This window comes from Centroberyx affinis, unplaced genomic scaffold (assembly GCF_046629955.1).
Source record: "Centroberyx affinis isolate AG114_WGS23_722 - 3 ecotype Tasmania unplaced genomic scaffold, CSIRO-AGI_Caff_v1 ptg000100l_1, whole genome shotgun sequence".
Taxonomy (NCBI): domain Eukaryota; kingdom Metazoa; phylum Chordata; class Actinopteri; order Beryciformes; family Berycidae; genus Centroberyx; species Centroberyx affinis.
In genome coordinates, this window is record NW_027278802.1 from 505,001 (window position 1) to 528,186 (window position 23,186).

General features: G+C 45.4%; 1 protein-coding gene across 1 annotated transcript in view; it reads right to left on the reverse strand.

Annotated features, from left to right (window-relative positions):
• The window catches only part of myo15ab (myosin XVAb), a 39,794-nt gene extending 27,899 nt beyond the window's left edge, over positions 1-11,895 (reverse strand). Inside the window, exons 1-12 of the mRNA XM_071523357.1 lie at positions 10,292-11,895; positions 9,631-9,772; positions 6,612-9,320; positions 5,040-5,150; positions 4,584-4,913; positions 3,333-3,530; positions 2,868-3,105; positions 2,146-2,588; positions 1,651-1,733; positions 961-1,024; positions 752-861; positions 21-95 (exon numbers count right to left, since the gene is read on the reverse strand). Coding sequence (XP_071379458.1) covers positions 21-95; positions 752-861; positions 961-1,024; positions 1,651-1,733; positions 2,146-2,588; positions 2,868-3,105; positions 3,333-3,530; positions 4,584-4,913; positions 5,040-5,150; positions 6,612-9,320; positions 9,631-9,772; positions 10,292-11,895 — 6,107 coding nt within the window. The remainder of the gene's footprint in view (positions 1-20; positions 96-751; positions 862-960; positions 1,025-1,650; positions 1,734-2,145; positions 2,589-2,867; positions 3,106-3,332; positions 3,531-4,583; positions 4,914-5,039; positions 5,151-6,611; positions 9,321-9,630; positions 9,773-10,291) is intronic.
• Between the last annotated feature and the right edge of the window lie 11,291 nt (positions 11,896-23,186).

The following is a 23,186-nucleotide window of genomic DNA, read 5'->3' on the forward strand; positions in this document are numbered from 1 at the left end:
ACAGTCTCAGCATGTCTTACCTGATAATAATACACTGGTTCTGTTTGGCATCCATCATGGTGGTATATGAGAGATTAGCAATGGCAAAAAGATGACTGGAACACACAACATAACAATATTAGAATGTACAAATGCACATGGATGCTCACTGGTTGTGTGTGTGTGTGTGTGTGTGTGTGTGTCCTGTGGTTGCTGTAGATGTAATGGTGATAGTGAAATTCATAACCAAACTCTCCCTTGGCAACCAGCCACCAGCAGTGTAACAGAAACCTCTTAGCAACACCTGAGAGTGCTGGTATTTACACCTCTACCTCCAACCCACTCTTAATTTAAGTCATTAAGCGGAAGCCACTTTCCTGAGCACAACTTACAATATTGTAGCACGACAGAAAAAGTTAGCATTCGTGAATTCAAGGAAGAATAGGTCAGTGCATGAACAGATTAATTTCACCACACACATACACACACAGACTCAAAGGTAACGTAAGTTTAACGCTTCCTATGTTTGTCTATAATATTCAGAATAAATTGAGGACTATTTGCATAGGTCGAACACACACAAACACTTTTACAGACGCTCATTGTTCACGATTCACTAACCTAGAGTCTGAGTGGAGTCTGAAGTAATTTGAGGACAAGTCCAAGTCGAGTCTGAAGTCAGTTTGTATGTTACTTAAGTGTCACTTAAACTCGAGTCCTTATCCCTGGCATACACACACACACACAGTCACACACACACACACACACTTACGGAGGGTTGTCATTCAGGCCGTGGCCTTCATACTGAAGCACAATGTCAGTGCCGTAGATGTTGAACATCTTGTAGGGATTCACAGACACAAGGATACTGCCTATATAGGTCTGGGTGGAGGGAAGAGGAAGACAGTTCGAGGAGAGTGGGTTAATGAATACACTTCTCTCTGTGTTGATGATATTTGATGATAGTAGACTCAAGCATACATATATGAGCTCTTGGTCATAGCGCTTCTTCAAGTTCATCAGGACAGTGGTCTCATTCAGCTCCCTGAAATTAAACACATCAGAAATTAAATAGACACACAGACACACATACACCCGCATGCACACATACTGACACACACAGGGGTTCCCACACTCACTTGGACATCAATATGAAGGACTTTTCAATGACTTTCAAGGTCTTGTTTGTTGAAATTCAAGGATTCAAAATTGGCATGTGTTGGAGTAAGACATGACATTTGTCAAAATTAGATATCACAGAGACCTATTTTTTATTCATGATCTTGTCAAGTCTAGAAATCATGGGTTAATTTTAAAACTGCTGCTGTATCAACACAAATATCCATCATAGGGTTTTTCTCAGGATGGGACATGTTGACCATCGGGTGAGAGAGGTCCAGAGATGAACTTGGGCACTATATTTTAATAAAATATCAAGTACTTTTAAGGCCATCCATTCATCATTCTTATTTTATTTTTCTCAAATTCACAAACTTTCAAGGATTTTCAAAGCCTGCGGGAACCCTGACACACAAACACAGAACATTTTTTAAAAATTAGAGAGAAATGAATGGAATTGTGTTGTACTGATCTGTGTTGCAACAAAGTGCTCATAAGTGTTTGATGTGAGGAGCGAGCCGTGACTGTCTGTTAGTACTGGATTGTACTTACTCCATCTGTGTCATGTCCTCCATTCCCTCCGCCCAGCGTTTCACCCTGTGGCCCACTGTGGGCATGCTTACAATAGAGTAGACCTGGACACACACACACACACAAACACACAATGGTGTGTAATTTGCCCAACTATGATGCAACATTGTCACCATTTGATGCACAGCTGAGATATAATTTGCAGAAATTCTCATATTCCTGTTTGTGAACTTTACAGTAAAATGTTTTGTTGTGGGCCATCCAGCTGACCCAGTCAGTTAACATGGCTAATGCTCTCACGTTACATATCTCTCCACTCTCTTTCTATCTCACTTCACCGTGTGAACTGTCATAAAAAAAATAATAAAATACTCAAAATGTGGAAGACCCAGTCCTCTTAAAAATGGGTTACTAACGATTACATCTATAGAAACATATGCAGAATATCAAGAATTCATGACTAATTGTAGCCTGAACCAGTGCTAGTAGTTGAGGAGGGAGCTGAGCTTTAGCTACCTTGTCATACCAGGTTCCCCCATGTATTCTCTCTCTGTCAGGAGCCCAGTCTGGCTCCTGAAGCTGTCCCTCCACACCCCGAGGTGGGGGTGAAAAGCCTTCCAACGCCCCCTCTTCTCGGTACATGGACCATTTTGACAGGTTCTGGACTGTCCCATGTGGCAGAACCCTCTCGGCAGCCCAGACATCTTCCCCTCCATCCCCGCCTCCCCGGGCATTCTTGGCCCAGTGGCCTGAGCGTGGCCCATAGGGAGGCACCACAGCGTACTGCCCATCCTCGCCGTACAGGGGTGTTGGTACCCGGTATGAGGCATAGCGAAGCTGCTGGTTTTGGATTGCCTCACCTAGTTTCGGGTTATGGAACCGGCGTGTGAGAAGAGATTTATCTGGCAACCTATGGACCAAGAAATGAAGAACAAGTAATGTCGGGTTCAATGACATTACTAAAATAGTATATTGCAATTGTTCTGGTGGAATTTTGTGATTGTTTTATAAATTGCAATGCATGTGGATACAGATTTTTACACATAATTCATTTTTCAGAGGTGACATGCTAATTCCTAGGATTTGTTCAATTTGACTATGATGAAAGATTATGTAAAATCTGCAACTTGATTTGTGGCCAAATGATTCTGCACAACAGCTGGATAACTATTCCAGTCCTTTCACCAGTCCAGTCTCCATTAATGCAGTAGTACGTCCCTACCTAAAATTGATACCACGGAGTTCATCGTTGTGCAGTGCAGAGGAGAGGTTGGGAGGGGTGGGTTTGGGCACACCAGACAACACAGAACTATCTGAGAGCTGATAGAGGCCTGCAGATCGCAGCCCCCGGTTCCTCTGCAGCGCAGCGGCAAGGTTGGGAGTCTGGCCCGGGATAACCAGGGAACCATCAGGAAGCCGGTATGATGCGTTACGAAGGTTCTCGTTATTAAGAGCCTGCAGACGGCAGGAGGAAGACTTCAGGTAATTATTCAAGTCTATGATGAATGCACATGATCATAATTTACAAAATTACTCAAATTATTCAAAATGTTCATAAGTTTTTACTATCCAGAACAGATTCATAATGGCATGACTGTTATGTTTAAGTGGCAAATAAAGGCACCCGGCAAGTGAAACAGGTGCCAACAAAACAAACAGGTACAGTATGTACTGCAGAGAAGTCAATTGAAACAGGTACACACTTTAGACAGGTCAGGAGCAAGTGGTTTCCGTGGGTCAATGATGATGGTTCCATCGGGCAGAGTGTAGGACACCCCCTTAAGGTAGGGGTTCTGCAGTGCAGCTGTCAGATTGGGGCTTTTTGGTTTCCTGGGGTCCACTATCATAGTTCCATCTGGGAGCATGTATGTAGCTCCTTTCAACGCTGGGTTATTCAGGGCCTACGCATAACAACAGTTGAGTTCAGTTAAGGTCAGCCTTGCAGGTTCAAGAGGGACAGTTCAATAAAGCTTCAGTAGAGTTGAAGTAGCAATTGAGTACCAAATTCTATTACCCCCTTAAATGACCACAGGTCAATTTTACCCACGATACCTTACCCATTACCTTGCATTGATTTTACATACAAATCGGAACAGCAATGTTTCGGCAAACCTAATTTGTTTCAGCAAGGCGAATCTAAAACAATCAGCATATTTCATACATAATTTAATATCTTAATAATTTGTTGCCACAATAGCTGAAGTGTCCCTGAGCAAGACACTTAACCTACCTGCTCAATGGGTGCTGCACTAATTGGCTGGTCCTATGTCCCCACAAGAGGGAAAAGAGAATAAATAAAGTTTTCCCCCTTGGGGGATCAATAAAATACAAAAACCCTTACCCTTTCAGGAAAAGTGGTGGACTGGGAACCCAGTGAGGTTCATTTGAACAAAATAAGTTAAATTCAAAAACAAACATACAAAAATAGACCTCTTTGGCTGTTTTAGTTTTTAACATTTTTGTTGTGTTGTGTGTGTGACACTGACCAAGCCAACCTATTGATGTTTATGCTTTACATTGATCAAAAGTACTTTAGGTAAAAATATAACACAAATCAAACTAAGAATTGATTGATTGATTGATTGATTGATTCATTTTATTTGACAGATTTTAAAGTACACATAGGTTTGAAGGCCCTTAGGCCACAACCATACACATATAAAATTGTCGAGGAATTCAACAGACAATAAAGTCAAGAAGACTTATTTCCATTGTGGTCCTCTTTGTAAAAAGCAATGGTCAGCACAGACAGATCTTGGCGAACATAAACAAAAAGTCAAATTGAGGAAAAGATTTTGAATCCCTATGCCTGTGCCCTTCTACAACAAGTCCTACAGATGGGATTGGGAGGAAGAGAAGAAGGAGAAAGAGAACAACACATGGAAAGTAATTGGTATTGGGAAAGGGAGGGGAGACAAAAAGAAACAAAGAGGGTGAATGAATCCATGGCTAACCTTGGCAAGGTTTGGTGATATGGGTGCGTTGGGGTCAGTGACCACCGTCCCGTCCGGCAATGTGTAGGAGGCGTTCCGCAGGGCAGTGTTTTGAAGGGCGCTGGACAGGTTTGGAGAGACAGGTTTCCGTGGATCAATAATGATAGTACCATCGGGCAGGGTGTAAGATGCACTTTTCAGGTAAGGGTTCTGAAGTGCTGCTGTGAGGTTTGGGGAGGCAGACTTCTGTTGTTTGGGGTCAATCACAATGGTCCCATCGGGGAGGGTATAGGAGGCCCCGCGTAGAGCTGGGTTGTTCAGGGCCTTAGCCAGGTTTGGGGAAATAGATCCCTGTATGAGCAGAGACAGAGGAGCCAGAATGGTTAACAAAATAGGGTTAAGAAGGATAAGGGGAGAGAAGAAAGCAAATTAAAAGGTGCCTGCAATTAAGGTAAAGGATCAAGGGTCATGGATTACTTGCTGTCTAGGGTCTATAATGGAGCCATCGGGGAGAGTGTAGGAGGCATTCTTGAGATCCTGGTTATTTAAAGCTCTGGAAAGGTTAGGAGACTGGGGCTGACGTGGGTCCTGTACGGATGGAGAGTCAGATAGGAGAGTGGAGAGAGCAATACATTACATTACAGCAAATTAAAATGCTGGCATAGTAGGCAATGACAGATTCTGCACAATTAGGATGCGTCCAATATTGTTGTCAATTATACTGATGATGTTATATTCTGTGAAGTGATTAATTATGTACTTATTTATGATTACATCTTTTCCTTCATTACTTTTGAGAAACTGCTTTGCATAACCTTCCTGAATTTGGATGTTTGTGTGCTTTCATAATCCTTTTTGGTTAATGGCAACTCTAACAATTATACTCATACATAATCTGGAGAGAGCTATGGGAACCTGTAGCTAATAACCTAGCGATGTTCTTTGATTCCAATTTAACCTTTCATGAGCAGGTTAGGAGGGTTGTGCAGTCATGTTTTCTGCAGCTGAGAATTATTTCAAAAATCAAACCACTGCTAACCTCAGCTGATTTGGACGTCATTCACTCATTTGTTTTCTCAGATCATTGTAATTCCCTTTTACACCTGCCTCACTCAAAAGTCCCTCTCATGCCTGCAGCTTATCCTCAATGCTGCTGCAAGGGTTCTGTCTGGCCATATCACCTGCATCTCTCTGCACTGGTTGCCTGTTAGCTTTAGGATCAATATTACGATTTGTTTTTTTAAGACTCGACATGGTTTAGCCCCTAGCTACATGGCTGACCTTTTACCTCCCTATGAACCACACCATATCCTGAGATCCTGGAACAGAGCTCTTCTGCCTGTTCCACAGTCTAGACTCAAGACCCAAAGGGACAGAGCGTTCTCCATTAGGGCCCCTATACTGTGGAACAACCTGCCCAAGGAGGCTAGCTAAATCAGTTTTGTCTTTTACATCACTTCTTAAAACTCATTTTTATAAACTGGCCTCTGTAACAATTTTTAGACTCTTACTTCTTTATCCTTATGGGCCCTTTTCACATTGTAATAGTAACAGCTTCTGCATTGAGAAACAGGTACATTACAACTTCCCGTTGACAGCTCTGGCCTTCACTAAATCGCTCCACAACCTGCCCAAAATTAACATTGGTGAAGTTCAAAGACTGTTTTTGTTGACTCCTGAATCTAAACTACAAGTTCTTCACCTAAACTTACCTCTTCACAAAAATAAAATTGCCACAGGAAGTTGTAATGCACCGGTTTCTCACGACATGAAAACGGCCTATTATTGACTAATTTATCATTTTATGTAATCTCTTGTTTTTAAGTAATGTCATTTTATGTTTAAGTGTTTTCTAATTTTGGTTTTAAAAAGCTGCCACACCAAACTTTGGTATTATTATTATTATTATTATTATTATTATTATTATTATTATTATTATTATTATTATTATTATTACTAGTAGTAGTAGTAGTATTAGTATTATTATTACATAGACAAACATGGACCTCAAATTGTGTGGTGATTATGACATGTTTCATTTTTACCTACCCTGATAATTGATCCATCAGGCAAGGTGTATGAGGCTCCACGGACCTGCTGGTTTTGCAGGGCGCTGCCGAGCAATGGGGAGGAACGTGGATCTGCATATGGTGACACCAAGGTTCCGTCTGGCAGCCGGTACGAGGCTTGCATCAACTGGGGGTTTTGCAGGGCACTGCCAAGCATTGGTGAAGAGGGCGGAGGAGGACCATAGGGGGAGCGTCTGAGTTGCATAGGTGTCTGGTAAGATGCTTGCCGAAGGTTTGGGTTCTGGTGTAGTGCATGGTGGAGCTGAGGCCCAGCGGGTGCGTAAGGGTTCCGGCGATGCGCCATTGGGGTTCTTAATGATGAGACATTCTGCAAGTTAGACCGGTTCTGCAGGGCATCATTGAGCAGTGGTGATGCGCCAGGCTCAGATATATAATCATACGGAGTAACCACAGTTGGGCCATATGGTGAGCGCAGGGTTGGGGTCTGATAAGAAGCCACACCTCTCATCGCCTGACCATGTTTCATGGCTCCAGAGAGCATTGGAGATGAAGGCACCGATGGGCCATATGGAGATTGAGGTCTTTGAAGTGGAGACACATAGGACGCTCCTCTCACTGCCTGGTTTTGCAGAGCTCCAGACAGCCTGGGAGAAGAGGGGGCCATAGGCTGTTCATATGGTGACATTGGCCTTTGTAAAGGAGAGGCATAAGATGCATCCCTTAGTGCCTGATTCTGCAGAGCCCCTGAAAGCATGGGAGAATAGGGGGGCATAGGCTGTGCATAGGGTGACATCGGCCTTTGTAAAGGAGAGGCATAGGATGCATCCCTCAGTGCCTGATTCTGCAGGGCCCCTGAAAGCATGGGAGAAGAGGGGGGCATAGGCTGTTCATACGGTGACATCGGCCTTTGTAAAGGAGAGGCATAGGATGCATCTCTTAGTACCTGATTCTGCATAGCCCCTGAAAGCATGGGAGAAGAGGGGGCCATAGGCTGTTCATAAGGTGACATCGGCCTTTGTAAAGGAGAGGCATAGGATGCATCTCTTAGTACCTGATTCTGCATAGCCCCTGAAAGCATGGGAGAAGAGGGGGCCATAGGCTGTTCATAAGGTGACATCGGCCTTTGTAAAGGAGAGGCATAGGATGCATCTCTTAGTACCTGATTCTGCAGAGCCCCTGAAAGCATGGGAGAAGAGGGGGCCATTGGCTGTTCATAAGGTGACATCGGCCTTTGTAAAGGAGAGGCATAGGATGCATCTCTTAGTACCTGATTCTGCAGAGCCCCAGAGAGCATGGGAGAAGAGGGGGCCATAGGCTGTTCATAAGGTGACATTGGTCTCTGCAGTGGGGAGGCATAGGACGCATCACGAATGGCCTGGTTATGCAATGCCCCAGACAGCATGGGGGAGGAGGGAGGAAACTGCTCCTCATATCCTGCAACCATCTCACCCATGCCTACCGCCTGGGGACCATAGTGGGCACGAGATAGCATGGGAGAGGGGGGGGCAATAAACTGATTTGACGGCTCAATATAAGGAACAGCATAGGGGTCAGACATATAAGGGTCTGGTGCATAGGTTGGTTGAGGGGAAAGTCGGGGAGAGAGACGAGGAGAGAGGCGGGGGGATGCAGGACGAGGCATGTGTTTAAGAGAGGGCTGTGGAGAGGAGGGAGGCATCCTTCTGATAGACTGCTGGGCCATGAGAGGACGTCCTCGAGCCATGGGCCGAGGAGGGAAACGGCCAGATTCTCGCCTACCCAGGGGAACACGGTGGGCCATGTGAGGGGAGTGGAAAGGGGAAGAGAGTAGGGAGGAGTCCACTGTAAGAACGGAAGACCTATTGCTCCGTATGGAGGAGGGACGGAATGGAGGCACATTCTGGGTGGGTGGAGGCACTGGACGCCCCCGGAGACCCATAGGGGAGGGCCTGACCGCACCTAAAGGAACATTGCCCCCCATCCTGGGCCTGGCCACTGGGGTGGGGTCCCTGAGTAGACGAGTGGAGCGACGGGAGAGGGTAGGAGATGCAGGCCGGGGTGCTGCAGGGGAAAAACTCCGATGGGAAGGGGAGGGAGATGGAGAAGGTCTTCTGCCAAGCTGTGGGGAGAGAGGGGGAGATGCAAGACGAGGGGAGAGGGGACGGGTGGGTGACCCACGAAGCTTCCTCCCTCCAAGTGGGCTGCGGGCAGGGGTGGGTGAGGGCGGAGGACTTCGCCTCCTTATGGAGGCACGAGGCGAGGAGGGTGGAGAGCGTCGCATCATGGAGGCTCTTGGTGAGGCTGGACGACTGCGTCGGATCATGGAGGCACGGGGAGAGTGGGGGGGTGAAGGTCCCCGAGCCAGAGCAGAGGGTTGTCTCTGAGGTTGCATTCTGTGGAGGGGGAGGGGGGAAGCCATAGGAGAGGAAGGCGGTGAGAACCGTCTTGACATAACGGAGGGGGGTCTTTGGACACTGGTAAATCCGCCTCGCATGGAGGGCTGTGGGGAGGGGCTTCGTCTACGTGGAGCCATAGGGGAGGCTATTGGGGAAGCCATGACAGAGGGATGGCGCTGCATCTGGGGGGAGGCCATCATGACAGAGCGGCGGGATGGAGTGGGAGAGGGTTGTAGGCGACGGCCAGGAAGAGGAGACATTTGTGCTTGCTTGATAAGCATGGCAGATGGGGTGGGGATTGTAGGGGGGCCATAACCCTGCTGCTGTGACATCATCATTGGGTCTGACATCATCTGCTGCTGGCAAAACAAAACCAAAAACAACGTCATGGAGAATGAAAATAAACAGAAGCAAAATAGATTAAATTGGTTAAAAAATTTGTATCACAATGCAACCATTAACCACTAGTTAGTAATGACATAGTCTTATGGCCTTCCAACATTAGGATACCAACACGGCTCTTATGGGAAATGTACGCTCTGTAAATCTGCTACATGAGGTTGTGAGGCAGTGGTGAGGTGTCTGTTTTTTCTGATATCTCCTCTATCTACTATAGAATATTAATGTTCAGAATGAATAGTGAAAGAACAGAGTTAGAATAACCTGTGGTGACATCATTTGCGGAGACAACATCTGTTGCTGTGGTGACACCATTTGTGGAGACATCATCTGTTGCTGTGGTGACATCATTTGTGCAGACAACATCTGTTGCTGTGGTGACATTTGTGGAGGCATCATCTGTTGCTGTGGTGACATCATTGGTTGTGACATCATCTGTTGCTGTGGTGACATCATCTGTGATGGCACCATTTGAGGTGCCATCATCATCTGTTCCTGTGGTGACATAATCTGTTGTTGCGGTGACATCATCTGTGATGGCACCATTTGAGGTGCCATCATCATCTGTTCCTGTGGTGACATAATCTGTTGTTGCGGTGACATCATCTGTGATGGCACCATTTGAGGTGCCATCATCATCTGTTCCTGTGGTGACATAATCTGTTGTTGCGGTGACATCATCTGTGATGGCACCATTTGATTTTCCATCATCATCTGTTCCTGCGGCGACATAATCTGTTGTTGTGGTGACATCATTTGTGAAGACAGCATTTGTTCTTGAGGAGACATCATAATTTGTTGTTGTGAAGACATCATCATTTGTTCTTGCGGAGACATCATCATTTGTTCTTGCGGAGACATCATCATTTGTTCTTGCGGAGACATCATCATTTGTTCTTGCTGAGACATTTGTTCTTGCGGAGACATCATCATTTGTTGTTGTGGTGACATCATCATTTGTTGTTGTGGTGACATCATCATTTGTTGTTGTGGTGACATCATCATTTGTTGTTGTGGTGACAACATCATTTGTTGTTGTGGTGACAACATTTGCTCTTGGAGTAACATCATGTCGGGGTGTTGATCTGGTGCAAGAGGTATCTGGTCTTCATATTGGATTTCTGACATGTCTTCAAACTCTGGATCAGGTGGCAAGGTGGGTGCTGGGGGTAGGGGCACATCCAGACGCTCTTTCCCAAATAGACGCACTTGTGGCCTGGGCACTCTGAAAGTCATCTCCCCTCCCTGAACCCCAGTAATATCATCCCCATATTGACCCAACTGGTCTGCATACTGGTCCCCATATAGACCCTGTACCTGCTCCATTCCTTGTCCTCCAAAGCCATAGACCTGCTGGTTTCCCGCCAAGAAACCAGCCTCCTGAGAGCTGTAGTCTGGATAGGATATGCCAGCTTCACTGTAGTTGAGTTGGTAGTCCGGTGTAAATCCTCCTTGCATTTCCATTGTTGCTGCATAGGGGTTGTCATAATAACCTGCCTGCCCATCGTCATAGTAAGCCCCTTGTCCATCATTATAGTAACCTCCTTGACCATCATCATAATAACCCTGAGCCTGGGGGTTAAGGTACCCACCTACCTCCTCTCCATAGACACTATAGTCCTCTCCCATTGGTGCATAGTAGTCCTGACCCTCGTCACCATACGTTGCCATTGTCTGTTGTTGCTGGTTACCATAATAATCAGCTTTCTGGTTGTAGCCTTGAGCAGGGGAATAGGGGTTATAGTAGTCCCCTGCCCCCTCGTTATAGAGACCACTATCATAATATCCAGCATTGGGGTCATAGAGTCCCTCTTCCTCGTAGTAGCCCAGGTCCTGATAGTCTGCTCCCCCTGCTCCATTATCATAGTAACCAAACTGACCCTGGCCCCCATATGCAGCTGCCTCCGCACCGTAACCAGGATAACCAGCATCATAGCCACTATGGCTTTTTTGGAGCTGGTCATATCCATATGCCTCCTCCCCGTGCTCATAGCCGCCATTGTGGTAACCATGGAGATAACCTCTGGAGCTGGCTTGTCGGCTGTGTGCTCTACGCCCCCCCCAGCCCTGGTGTCCTTCTGCACTGGCTCGCATTTTACTTGACAGGAAGCGTTTGGTCAGCCAGTTGGTTGCCCCTGCAACCTTACCCAGCAACATACTACTGTTTTTGAAGTCCTCTGGTTGGCCATCGCTCCCCTTCTTCCCAAATAACCCTTTAAAGAGGCCCCCCTTCTTCTCCGGCTGTCCCCCTCCTCCCAAACGGAGTAGCATGTAGCTTGGCTTCTTCCCACCATTTGCTGCCTGCTTCTCCTTGGCCTCCTTCTCTTTTTTCTCCTTTTTTTTTTTGCTGGCCTTAAATCTCATCATGAATCGAGAGGTGTTCTTCAGCATGGACTTGCGTCGTTTCTTCTTGGCCAGGCGGTTCTTTCTCTTCCCCAACCCAAGGAACAAACGCGATGTACTTTTCAGCTTCTTTCTGCTGTTCCTGCGCCTCTTGAAGCCAGAGAACTTCATGAACATCCTGGACATGTTCTTCAGGCCTTTCTTTGGGATTTCCTTAATTGGAAGTGCCGGAGAGTCATCTTTCTTCTTCCCTTTCTTCTTCTTGGCATCTGCGTCAGACTTCCCTCCTTTATGGTGGCGATCATCTTTGGATTTCTTCTTGGATTTCTTGTAATCCTCTTCATCATCCTCATCCTCATCATCTTCCTCTTCATCGTCCTCTTCATCCTCATCCGAATCTCCTCCACGTCTAGACTTCCCTCCTTTCTTTCCCTTAGCCCCCTTGCCTCCTCGCCCCTTCCCTCTCCTGTCATCCTCTGAGTCTTCCTCCTCATCCTCATCCTCATCTTCACTGAACTCATCCTCCTCTTCCTCATCACTTAGGAGCTCCTCTTCTTCCTCTTCTGACTCTACTTTCTTTCCCTTCCCTTTATCTTTCCCTTTCTTCCCATCATCTTTCCCTTTCCCCTTGGGGGGCTCCTCCTTTCCTTTCTTCCCCCCTTTCTTATCATCCTTGCTGCCTTTCTTATCATCTTTTCCTGCCTTTTTGTCATCCTTCCCTTTCTTTTCTTCCTCCTTTTTCTGTGGTTCAGGTTTTCCACCTTTCTTTGCGTCCTTCTTGGCGTCTTTCTTGCCTGGCATTCTGACAGGTAGCTAAGAGTGCACCATGCCCTCTCCTCAGGACTCAGTGCAGTAAACCTTGAAACACACAAACACACAGATGTTACATGTAAACAGCATGGAAAACAATACTGTAAGAGCATTTTCGGTTAAACCAGTATAGAAATATGATGAATGGAATACGGCTTTACAATAGCAGTCTGACCTCTTATAGATGCCTTGGTTTAGATATGTGTGGTTGAGTTTGTGTCGGCACTGTATGCAAGGGCAGTATGTGTGTGAGGACAGGTCCGCCTGGCCAAAGCAATTCTACACCTCCCAAATCTGGTCCCCATGAAGGCTCCTGTAAAGCACAAATAGTTGAGTGTCAATGGTGTCCACACTCACACACACACATATGCACACGCACACACATGCATACACCACATACAAAGAAAAACCAGACAGTTACAGCTAAACTTCATGTCACAGCCCTATTACTGTAACAGTGCTACAATATCCTTAGCCAGCTAATTCAGGCCATTCTGATATGTCAGCACCAGAGACTCTTATACTCCACAGCAGCCACTACCTTCAGACTCTCCGGCCATAACCCTAATGTCTCCAGCTCCTACCCAGAGACCTCTGACCGCTACCCAGAAACCTCTGACCTCTACCCAGTGACCACTGGCCGCTACCAAGAGACCTCTGAACTCTACCCAGAAACCTCCAACCCCTACCCAGAGACCTCTGACCTCTACCCAGAGACCTTCAACCCCTATCCAGAGACCTCTGGCCACCACCCAGAAACCTCCAGCCCCTACCCAGAGACCTCTGGTCACTACCCAGAGACCTCCAACCCCTTCCCAGACACCTCCAATTCCTACCCAGAGACATCTGGCTGCTACCCAGAGACCTCCAACCGCCAACCAAAAGAAGTGTCCAACCCCTAGACAGAGATATCCAGTCCATTCCCAGAGATCTCTGACCACTACCCAGAGATTTCCAATCCCTACTGAGAGACCTCCATTCCTATGCTATGCTTTAAGGTCAACGGGTTCAAAGGCTCAGAGCCATAGAAATCTACTATGAATCTAATTCTGCTTGTGTCATACAGCATCGACAGTGTTTATCAAGCTTAAACTCACTGTGAAGACTCTATCATAAAAGAGATGTGTATTCTTGCCGTGTTTTTTTAATTACCAGATAAAATTAACATAGCGGCATTTGCTTTCAGCCATGTAAATCTTGCTAGCAAATTGTATACAGACATTAAAACACCACACCAAAGCATGCAGCCTTTACTCCAGTTGTACTCCCTCTATGGTCCAGTCTTTCTCCAATAGTGCTGTACTTAAAAACAAACTCCTCTGGCAGTTTCACCACGCTCATTCATCATCCAGGCAGCTTTCCATCATAGTCACCTGCACTTTCAATGACAAATGGTAGAGAAGAGAAGTGTGGTGGTGGCTAAGGTCTGCAGTCTTCAAATTTGTGGTGTCCTGGCTGTAGCTCTTCTTTTTACCTTGAAAAAAAAAAGCAATGAACTCCTGGCCAGAGTCTCTGGGTCACACTCAGTTTCTTCCTCTGACCTACTCTGTCCTCTGCTGCACACTACAACACATTCCCTCACTCAGCACAGCGCTCTGCTAACACACTACCCTCCTCAGGTCTCTGTGTGTGAGAGCTAGTGTGTGTGAGGAAGTGTGTGTGTGTGTGTGTGTGTGTGCATGTAACAGAGAGAGAGAGAGAGAGAGAGAGAGAGAGAGAGAGAGAGAGAGAGAGAGAGAGAGAGATGGGGTGTCTGTGTGTGTTTGTTTGTGCGCGTGTGTATGTATGTGTGCGTATGTGTGTGTTAGAGGAGTTCCTTGTGGCCGTCGTAGAAGGAGTCTTAATTTGTCATTTGGCTCTACAGGTGAAACTCGAGAACTCTGGGCTGCTAAGGGGGCGGGGCATGAATAATACAACAGGGTGAGAGAGAGAGAGAGAGAGAGAGAAAGAGAGAGAGAGAGAGAGAGAGAAAAAGAGAGAGAAAGGAAAGAGAGGTGGAATGAGTGAGGAAGGGGATGCAGAAGATAAGATTGATTGACAGTAAGTTCAACTTAAATCAAGAAACACACCCAAGAATAAAAAACTTCTAATTTTTGCATTATTTATGTGTGTGATGTAACACTGTGTCTGCGAGACAGAGGTCACATGGACAACCTTTACGCTATCTGGCCTTAAATCTGCTCCTCCTCTCTTGCCAGAGTAGCCTAATACGTAAGCTGTGTGAGTGGAGTGTATGTGTGTGTGAGGGATAAGGTGAGATGAGCAACGCTTTATTCTGACTAAGAAACATTATGTTTGAACAGCATCACTGTGAGCAACACAGACAACCCCCCACCCAGCTTATACACACGTAACAGCAGGAGAAGGAGAGGGAGGAGAAACACCCACTTGTAAGATAAATTACGTCTTCCCTTCAAGTATCAATAACACAGGAATGACTCTCTCGCACACACACAAGTAGTGGAGGATCGGTAACAGGGCTGTGATTATTAGTGCCATCAACCAAATTATTCCTGTTCCAGAGGGAAGGGCTCGGGTTGCCAGATCTGTCCTGTTACAGGGTACAGGTGTTGGGTTGCCAGATCTTGATCTCTTGGTCTTGCCTTGTGTGTTGTCTCTTTGATCATCACTATACAGCAAAGATCACCCAGCATATGTGTATAAGTGTACAGTGTGTCCATGCACAGTTATGTGTGTGCATGTGTGTGTGTGCACGTACACGTGCATTTCAGAGAGGGAGAGAGAGAGAAAGATAGAGTGATGAAAGAGTATTTTTTCCTGTATTTTCCAATGTTTGTCTCTAGCTTCAGCCTTTGAAGTAGAATGAAAAGAATTGCCTATCAAACATAAAATGCTCTGAGTTGTAGCCAGCCTCAATCTTCCCAAAGCCATCGTTCCTGGCAGGCAGTCCTCCATCTTTTGATAGAATTTATAAACAGTAAGAGGGACAACAAAGCGAAAGGGAGGATGACGCAGAGCAGACAAGGACTTTTGTGCTATGTTTTGACTGAGGTGGACTTGACAAGGTGCAAAAGCCGTTGCTCTTGCTGTGAAAAAATCTGGGGTAGTGAGAAGGGGCAGTAGGCCACCTTTGTGAGACACACACACACACACACACACACACACACAAACACACACACACACACACACACACACTCAGTAATCTGCTGCTATCTAGTGGGCCACCATTAGACCTGCAGCACTCTGGTTTTGAGTTAGTTGGATGCCAACTCTAGTAGGTCAGCAACAGGCCTGCAGCAAGTGTAAGGCATGCACAACACAGCACACAACTACATATTCATGCACATGTTCCATTCATGTGTCTACCTATTCCTGTGGTCATATTTGATGGTTTGATAATGGCCTAGTCATATGGAGATAGATCGGCATACAAGCAGACAGACAGACTCCAGAGGCAAACTTGGCCTGCAGGAAAAATGCAGACAGACTAACCACGGATTGTGATTGTGTGTGTGTGTGTGTGTTTGTTTGGGGGTCTACCTTTCCTCTTGCACACCCAACCGTTGAAGCTGCTCACGTCACGGGGGCTCCATAGTCACGTTTCCCCATCCTCTTTTAGAAAGAAAAAAACACACACACACACACACCCAATACTGAAATAACACTGCTCAGTGAAGCGCCTTCACAATTCTTACCCACTCACACAGGTCCCACCTCTTGCTCGGAGCTCAGAGCAGTAGGGGTCGGGAGGAAAAGTGTCCCGGGAACGGAGGATGAATATTTAACGACTGCTATTCTTCGGTGACCGGCCGGGGGCTTGAGTTCCACACACTCCGATGAGAACTGATCACCGCAATTACCGGGGAGGTCTGCGTCCATCATACACGGTGTCCACCAGTGATCTGGTGGTAAATAAAAAAAAAAAGGTGGCTAAATAGTGTGATACCGCCTCAAGGCAAACAAAAATCAATTACATCTTAATTGAGTAATTTAACATTAGCCTAATTTATGCGTTTCCCCTTCCTCTTATAACATTACATCAATTTAGTAGCCTGTGGTGTAGCCTATACTATGAATTTATGTCATAAAATTAGACTAGGCTCAGTAAACTCTATTCCGCAAGTAAAGAGGTGGGTAGCCTATTTTACTCTCCACTGGATCCCCGCTGTCCCTGTTTTTTGGGAATAGCTTGGCTGTTTACCATTTTGAGTCAGCGTGTGGGAGAGCAGTGCATTTCCATTCACTCCTGGACTGCACACCGAAACAGTGGGAAAGTGTGTCATGAGATGGCTCAAGGGTACAGTGGAGCATAACAGATGAAGGTGAAGGCTACGGCGGAAAGATAATTGACGTCTCTACATGAGCAATGCTCCCGTTGCCCGCCAGGTGGACCCACCTCACAACAAACAAACAGTAAAGTGACACAAACTGCAGCATCTCCGCTGGATTCAGTCCATAACCCAGACGACCTTGCCCTCTCCCCCAGATGACCGGCTGGCCGTCTATATCAAAACAAGTTTGGGCTCGGATATAAACCTACCGCTATGATGCAAGGCCTCGCTCTTTCAAAAAAAAACAAAAAAAAAACAGGCCTTTGGCTACATCTGAGCTATTTTTAGCCCTGTTCCTGAGACAGTGACTTAGGCTACAAAGACTTCAACCAAAAGGCTATTTGCAGCCCACTACCTAGGGTAAATAAATTAGACTTAATAGGCGCAGGCTTTACGTTTCTCAAAATAATTGAACTAGAGTCTATTGGTCAACATACGAGTCATCCAGTAGCGGTGTGGTCGCTGTGGTCCCACCATCAGGCTGCAGAGGAAGCAGAGCCGCTGCTCTCATGCTGCAGCTGGCAGCCAAACCCGATCCGACCAGTCAGCCCGGGTCAGCCCGGGACAGCCCTGCGGCCAGGCGGCTTGTTTACTCACCAACATCAGCACCACAGCAGTGCTCTCACAGCAATGGCATTACTTTTACCAGCAATGAGCAGTGTAGCGCAATGAATTGCTATTTCAATTTTATTTGTAAAATTGCTACTTTTGTTAGGGCCTCTGTGATGTGATGCATCAAAAAATCACGCCAATAGACTGTAAATCTCTATGGAGTGTGTGTGAATTGGATAAGGCGACAGTTGAAACCCTACACTCTGATTTATTATTTATTTATATATTTTGTAACTTAACAACGTAAACTTTGAACCGACCAAGACACATTTAAGGCGTTAAAACAAGAGAATACACTTAGGCTACCAACTGTGACTTCTGATGCAACGTTAAAGTTGACTGGCGCGTGCGATCCAGGCAGCATCAGCCAATCAGAGGCTAACCGTCCATCGGCTTTCCATGCATAAAAATGTCAAAAGCTGACGGACAGATAACAGTGTGTTATATATCACTATGGGCTAGCTTAGGTGAGGCAGATGTTTACTTTCTGTTACTTTCTGTTTTGATTTTATAGAGCCAAAGGATGACAAGATCAGGACATCAGTGCTATTTGGTTCCCTGATCTCTCGCAGGAGAGGTAGGTCTACCTGAGTTATCCTGATTTTATGAAGGCAACAGATTTTGGTTGTGTAACGGAAGTAATGTAGTGAGTGTAACAGATTACTGCTCCAGTACCGCGCGGGATAATGAGTCAAGTAATAACATTACATTTCAATCGAGTAACAAGTACTCAGTACTTTTTTGAATAAGGAGGCTAACACAGCTCGGGAGGACTCTCCACAAGGAAGGGGAAGTCGCACAGGTGTCTCAAACTAGGCCTGTAGGACCAGAGTAATTTGGAAGAGAAATGGAAAAGATGAAACGCCACTTTGAAAACGGAAAGTTTAAACCCCCTAGGCTACACGTAGAATATAAACCTCGATATATCATTCTCAAATTAATTTTGATAGCATAGTATAATGGCTGTAGAAAAATGAGACGTGTTGCTTTCTGTGTTTACACACGGTACAAAGGAAGGGCTTCAACCAAAACAGGAAGAGGGCTGCCTCACTCTACTCGTCTGTAGCATGGAAGTATTATATAAAATTATAGGCGAACAAATACACAGACAAGTAGGCCTACATATGCTGTCCAGTCCCACAGCACCTAGCTATAGTATGCAGCATGATGCTGTAGTTGAAGTTAGCCTACTACAGTCTTAGAATAATCAGCATATTAACCCAATGTATTGTCAAGAGTTAGAGATCCACTGTACTACACAGCCACACCAGTAGGTTAGCTGTCTTTCAGTATCATAGTCAGGGGCAGACGTAGTGATTTACAGCTAGGCAAAGCCAAGCATGGGGCCCATGAATCCCAACTCTCTTGGTTTTTAATCCATCCATGACTCAAGACTGAAATAATTTATTGTAACAAAAAGTTACAAAAAGAGTACATTTCTTTTGTATTAGGTGAATTCTTGTCTTTTATGGGGCATTCTGGCTGCCGGGGCCCAAGGCAGTTGTCCACCTTTGCCTAATGGTAAGACTGCCCCTGATCATAGTAGCCTGTTAGCCAAAATGTTTCGTTAGCTGTCCAAACTCTACATCTGTAAAACTTGCTCAATCTAGTTGTAACTAAAATATTTGCCAGCTAAAATATGTTTTCTCACACATAGATTAGCAACTGCAGTTGCAAACACGCACTGTGATACAAACAATACAAGTATTACTGAATACGCCGTGTCATTTAAACTTCATAAATTCCAAAGCTGATATGCAAAAAACCTGCCTTGCTAGCTCAATCTAGTGACTCTTTTTGCAACAGCTGTCATAAAATACTACTACAAAGGGCCTGAAAATCACAACTACACTACAACACAAACTAAAATTTAAAATTACAAGGGATAACAGAAAATTCAAATAGTAGGCCTACAGACAGTGTCAAAACAGAAAAACTCTAGTGCTGGCACACATGCTTGCACAGAGCTTTCTGCGGGACACGTTACCTTTAATCCGCCGTAAAGAGCTGCTTCCCTGGCGGTGCCAGTCGGACAGCAGGCGGCAGATCGGTGAGCGGATCATGGACATTTCCTACTGGAGGAGTCAGCTGTGCCTGGAGCTGGAGCAGCTGCTCCAGGACACCAGGGCTCTGCAGCAGGTCAAAGGGCGGCTGGAGAAGGCTCCCACCGAGACAGAGGGACCGGTGCAGGTGTGTGTGTTTGTGTGTGTGTGTGTGTGTGTGTGTGTGTGTGTGTGTGTCTGTGCGTGCAGAGAGCGATAGAGTGAGAAAGAGAAAAAGAGAGAAAGAGAGGGAAAGAAAGATAGTGTTTGAAAGAGAGTGAGGCAGTGGGGTATATCCATCCATATCCATCTAATAGAGGCTCCACCTGGATAGGCCGGATAGTGTGGAGGCTAGAGAAGCTGTTACAGTAGCGAGGTCCCTGCTGTGTGTCCATCAGTTTCAAATAATCCCTGCTGCTGCTCAAGTGTCCTTGAGTCACATGCTGAACCCCCCCCTGTTCAGAGTCACACCTGACTGCTGCTGCACTCCAAACCATAGTGAATTTGTTCCTGTTACTCACAAGAATACTACTTTTGTGCATCTATTTTAGCTATTTCCACAGATCAGATTCTCTAAGTCAAAAAGCTCACCTACGATACAAGAGCGCATCCTACCTGCAGTTTCCACAGCACAAATACACCCACGGCACGTTGGTTCTAGGAGGTTTTGGGAGGGTGAATGTGACAACGATAAATAGCCTTCAGAGGAAAGAAAGCTGCTATGTTGCCATTAGTCATAATGCCATAGGAATGTATAATTTGCAGCAGATTGCATTCATGGTCAACAGGACCTGAATAATGGATTATAGGAGGCTCTCAGGAATTGTTAAATCTCATCTCAGCACAAGGAAAGTTGCACAAAGTCAGCCTCAAAGTGCTTTAAAGAGCAACAGGGGACATAAATCCAAATAAAAACAAGAGAGAGCAAATCTGGTCCAAATTTTAAGATACAAGGCCAGAGCCTGTGTGTGTGTGTGTGTGTGTGTGTGTGTGTGTGTGTGTGTGTGTGTGTGTGTGTGTGTGTGTGTGTGTGTGTGAGAGAGAGGGAGGGGGAGAGAGAGAGAGAGAGGGAGTAGGCATGCATGACTGTGTGTGTGAGTAGATATGAGCAAAGGGGCACCACTGATGAAATTGTGATGCTTTTCTCTGCAGTAGGTGATCATTTGAGCATGAGGAACCACTTGGTTCTTAGGTTGATGCTGTACGTGAGGATGGTGCTGTAGTACTGAGATAACACCTGACTTGGCACCCAAAAACACAGAAACGGAATAAGCTGATACGTTTCTTCAGCTTGTTAGATGAAAGATATGAAACCAATTTACAATTTAAGACTTTTTAAAAAGAGGGAAGTGGGCAGTTAACCAAATATTTGCTATGTTGTATTTAAGACAGTTACAAAGCAGAGAGGGAGACAGAGGAGATTAAGTTTGGGCAGGATTTAATCCTAGGCCAGAAGGAGCATGTGTGGCCCCAGAGTGACTGACTGTAGGTGCTACTGGTTGAGACATTTATTCATATTATACATAAAATGTATTGTTGTAATTTGGCAAATTGACCTCTCTTCATTCTACACCCTGATGTCTTGTGAACAGTGGTGGATTGGGATAAAAAGCGTCCCTGGAGTTTTCACCCTGAACGGCCATTCACAACCAACACACAGACACTAGACCCCACACTCTGCCCCTCACAGGACGGACACATTAGAACAAACTGCACCCTGCCCCTCACAGGACGGACACATTAGAACAAACCGCACCCTGCCCCTCACAGGACGGACACATTAGAACAAACTGCACCCTGCCCCTCACAGGACGGACACATTAGAACAAACTGTACCCTGCCCCTCACAGGACGGACACATTAGTACAAACCACACGCTGCCCCTCACAAGACAGACACACTAGAACAAAGTATGGTAACAGTTTGTTTGGACAGTCCAATGTTGATACTCAACTATCAGGTGACAGAAAGTAGATGTACAACAAAGTGTCACTTGCTATTTGATGCATCTCTACAGACTGTGTAATCTTAACCCTGACCCCATTTTTTAAACCTTAACCTAACCCTAACCTGGCCCTATTTCACTAACCCCAACCCTAACATTAACTCTATATAGTATCTCCGTAGGCTTTTTAGTCACACGTTATAGTCGCTTGATAGGAAGTTGAGTAAATAAAGTATGTCCAAAGTATTATTAGAGATATAATCCATTATTTATAGGATGTTTAAAATGAATTTGGCATTTTGCATAAGCCTATTGGGTGTTGAATTTTAATTGTAAATTCAGCATTTGGATGATTTATTTTGTATTGCATCTTAAGAGCCTGAAAAAAACAGAGATGATATAATGCTATTGTCAAGTGTTGGTTGGAAGTTCTAAACACCACTTATCGCATGTTCAAGTACTTTTGGTAGGAAATAGGACTGAAAACAAAATGGACCCTTTAGCAAAAGTAGTTTTTTGGTGTCTGGTGTTTTAATCCATAAATCAAGCCGCACAGAACTGCTTTGTGCTGCACATCAGGCATCAATATTTAATTTAGTTATTAGCCTATATGCATGACAAACATTAAAGGGATAAGACTAAAGGTTAGAGGGAGGAATATAGGAGCTGCAGCTTGATCCCGTAGACTTCCAGCAATTCAGTTAAACTAACCATCCCCATTCCTTCAAACTGCATGCAGAAACATAAAAATGACATTCAGAAGTTCTTCTGATTCTGTAAGTAAGTAGGAAAAATAAATCCCCCAAATACCAAACTATCCCTTTAAACAAAGATTGAAAATGCAAACATGCATAATAATCATTTACATCAAATGCCAAACAGAAACATAGACTATAATAATAAAATACATCGCTTTCACCATATATTGTTGACACAGCTTCCATGCTCTCTGCCACCTAAATGTCACATCTTGGTAACTTGGGTATCATAGAAAATTTGGACTATCCCAGTAGTACTGCTATGTGTGCTCAAGTCATAATTATAGTATTTCCAACAACACTTGAAGGCAGCATAATGCTGTCTGCACAGCTGTCACTTGTTGCACTGTTAGCTCAACTGCCACTAAATACACAAATCAATTGGTGGCATCTGCTTCAAGGGACTTTCTCTTAATTTTTAAGCACTGCCTTTGGGTTTTGTGGTTCGCTGCTTCTCCATGTTCATTTGTTATGTAGACTCAGACGCAATTAATACACAACATGATCAGTCTGTCATTGTCAGCTCAGTGTGTGAGAGAAGGCAATGGGAGACGTAGAATGGACCAAACCAAAGTTGGCAGGGGAGAAAGATGGACCAGTGATGCACTTAATACCCCCCACCACCACATCCCACGCTCCCTCTCTGTGGAGCCGGCCGACCGGTCAGTTAGGAACTTGTTTTTGTATGGGTCTCGCTCGGCTCACCGCTGGCCCCCAGGTCAACCAACCCACCGGAAAAAACTCCCAGAAGGCTACTCAAGATGGCCAGTCCGCCTACGCCTGTGAGTGTCTTCGCCAGAGGCAGAAATGCACAAGCAACAACAATCACATTCAGGATACGGTGGAGAGGGAGCAACTGCAGGTATATGTTTTTTAGCAGGTTTCACAGACACACACACACACACAAACACACACACACACACACACAGACAGACAGACATATGCACCACTGAATTTGGTGAGTGATTGATTAGCATAAACAATCTGTCAAAGCTGTTTACTTTCTCTCTCTCACTCC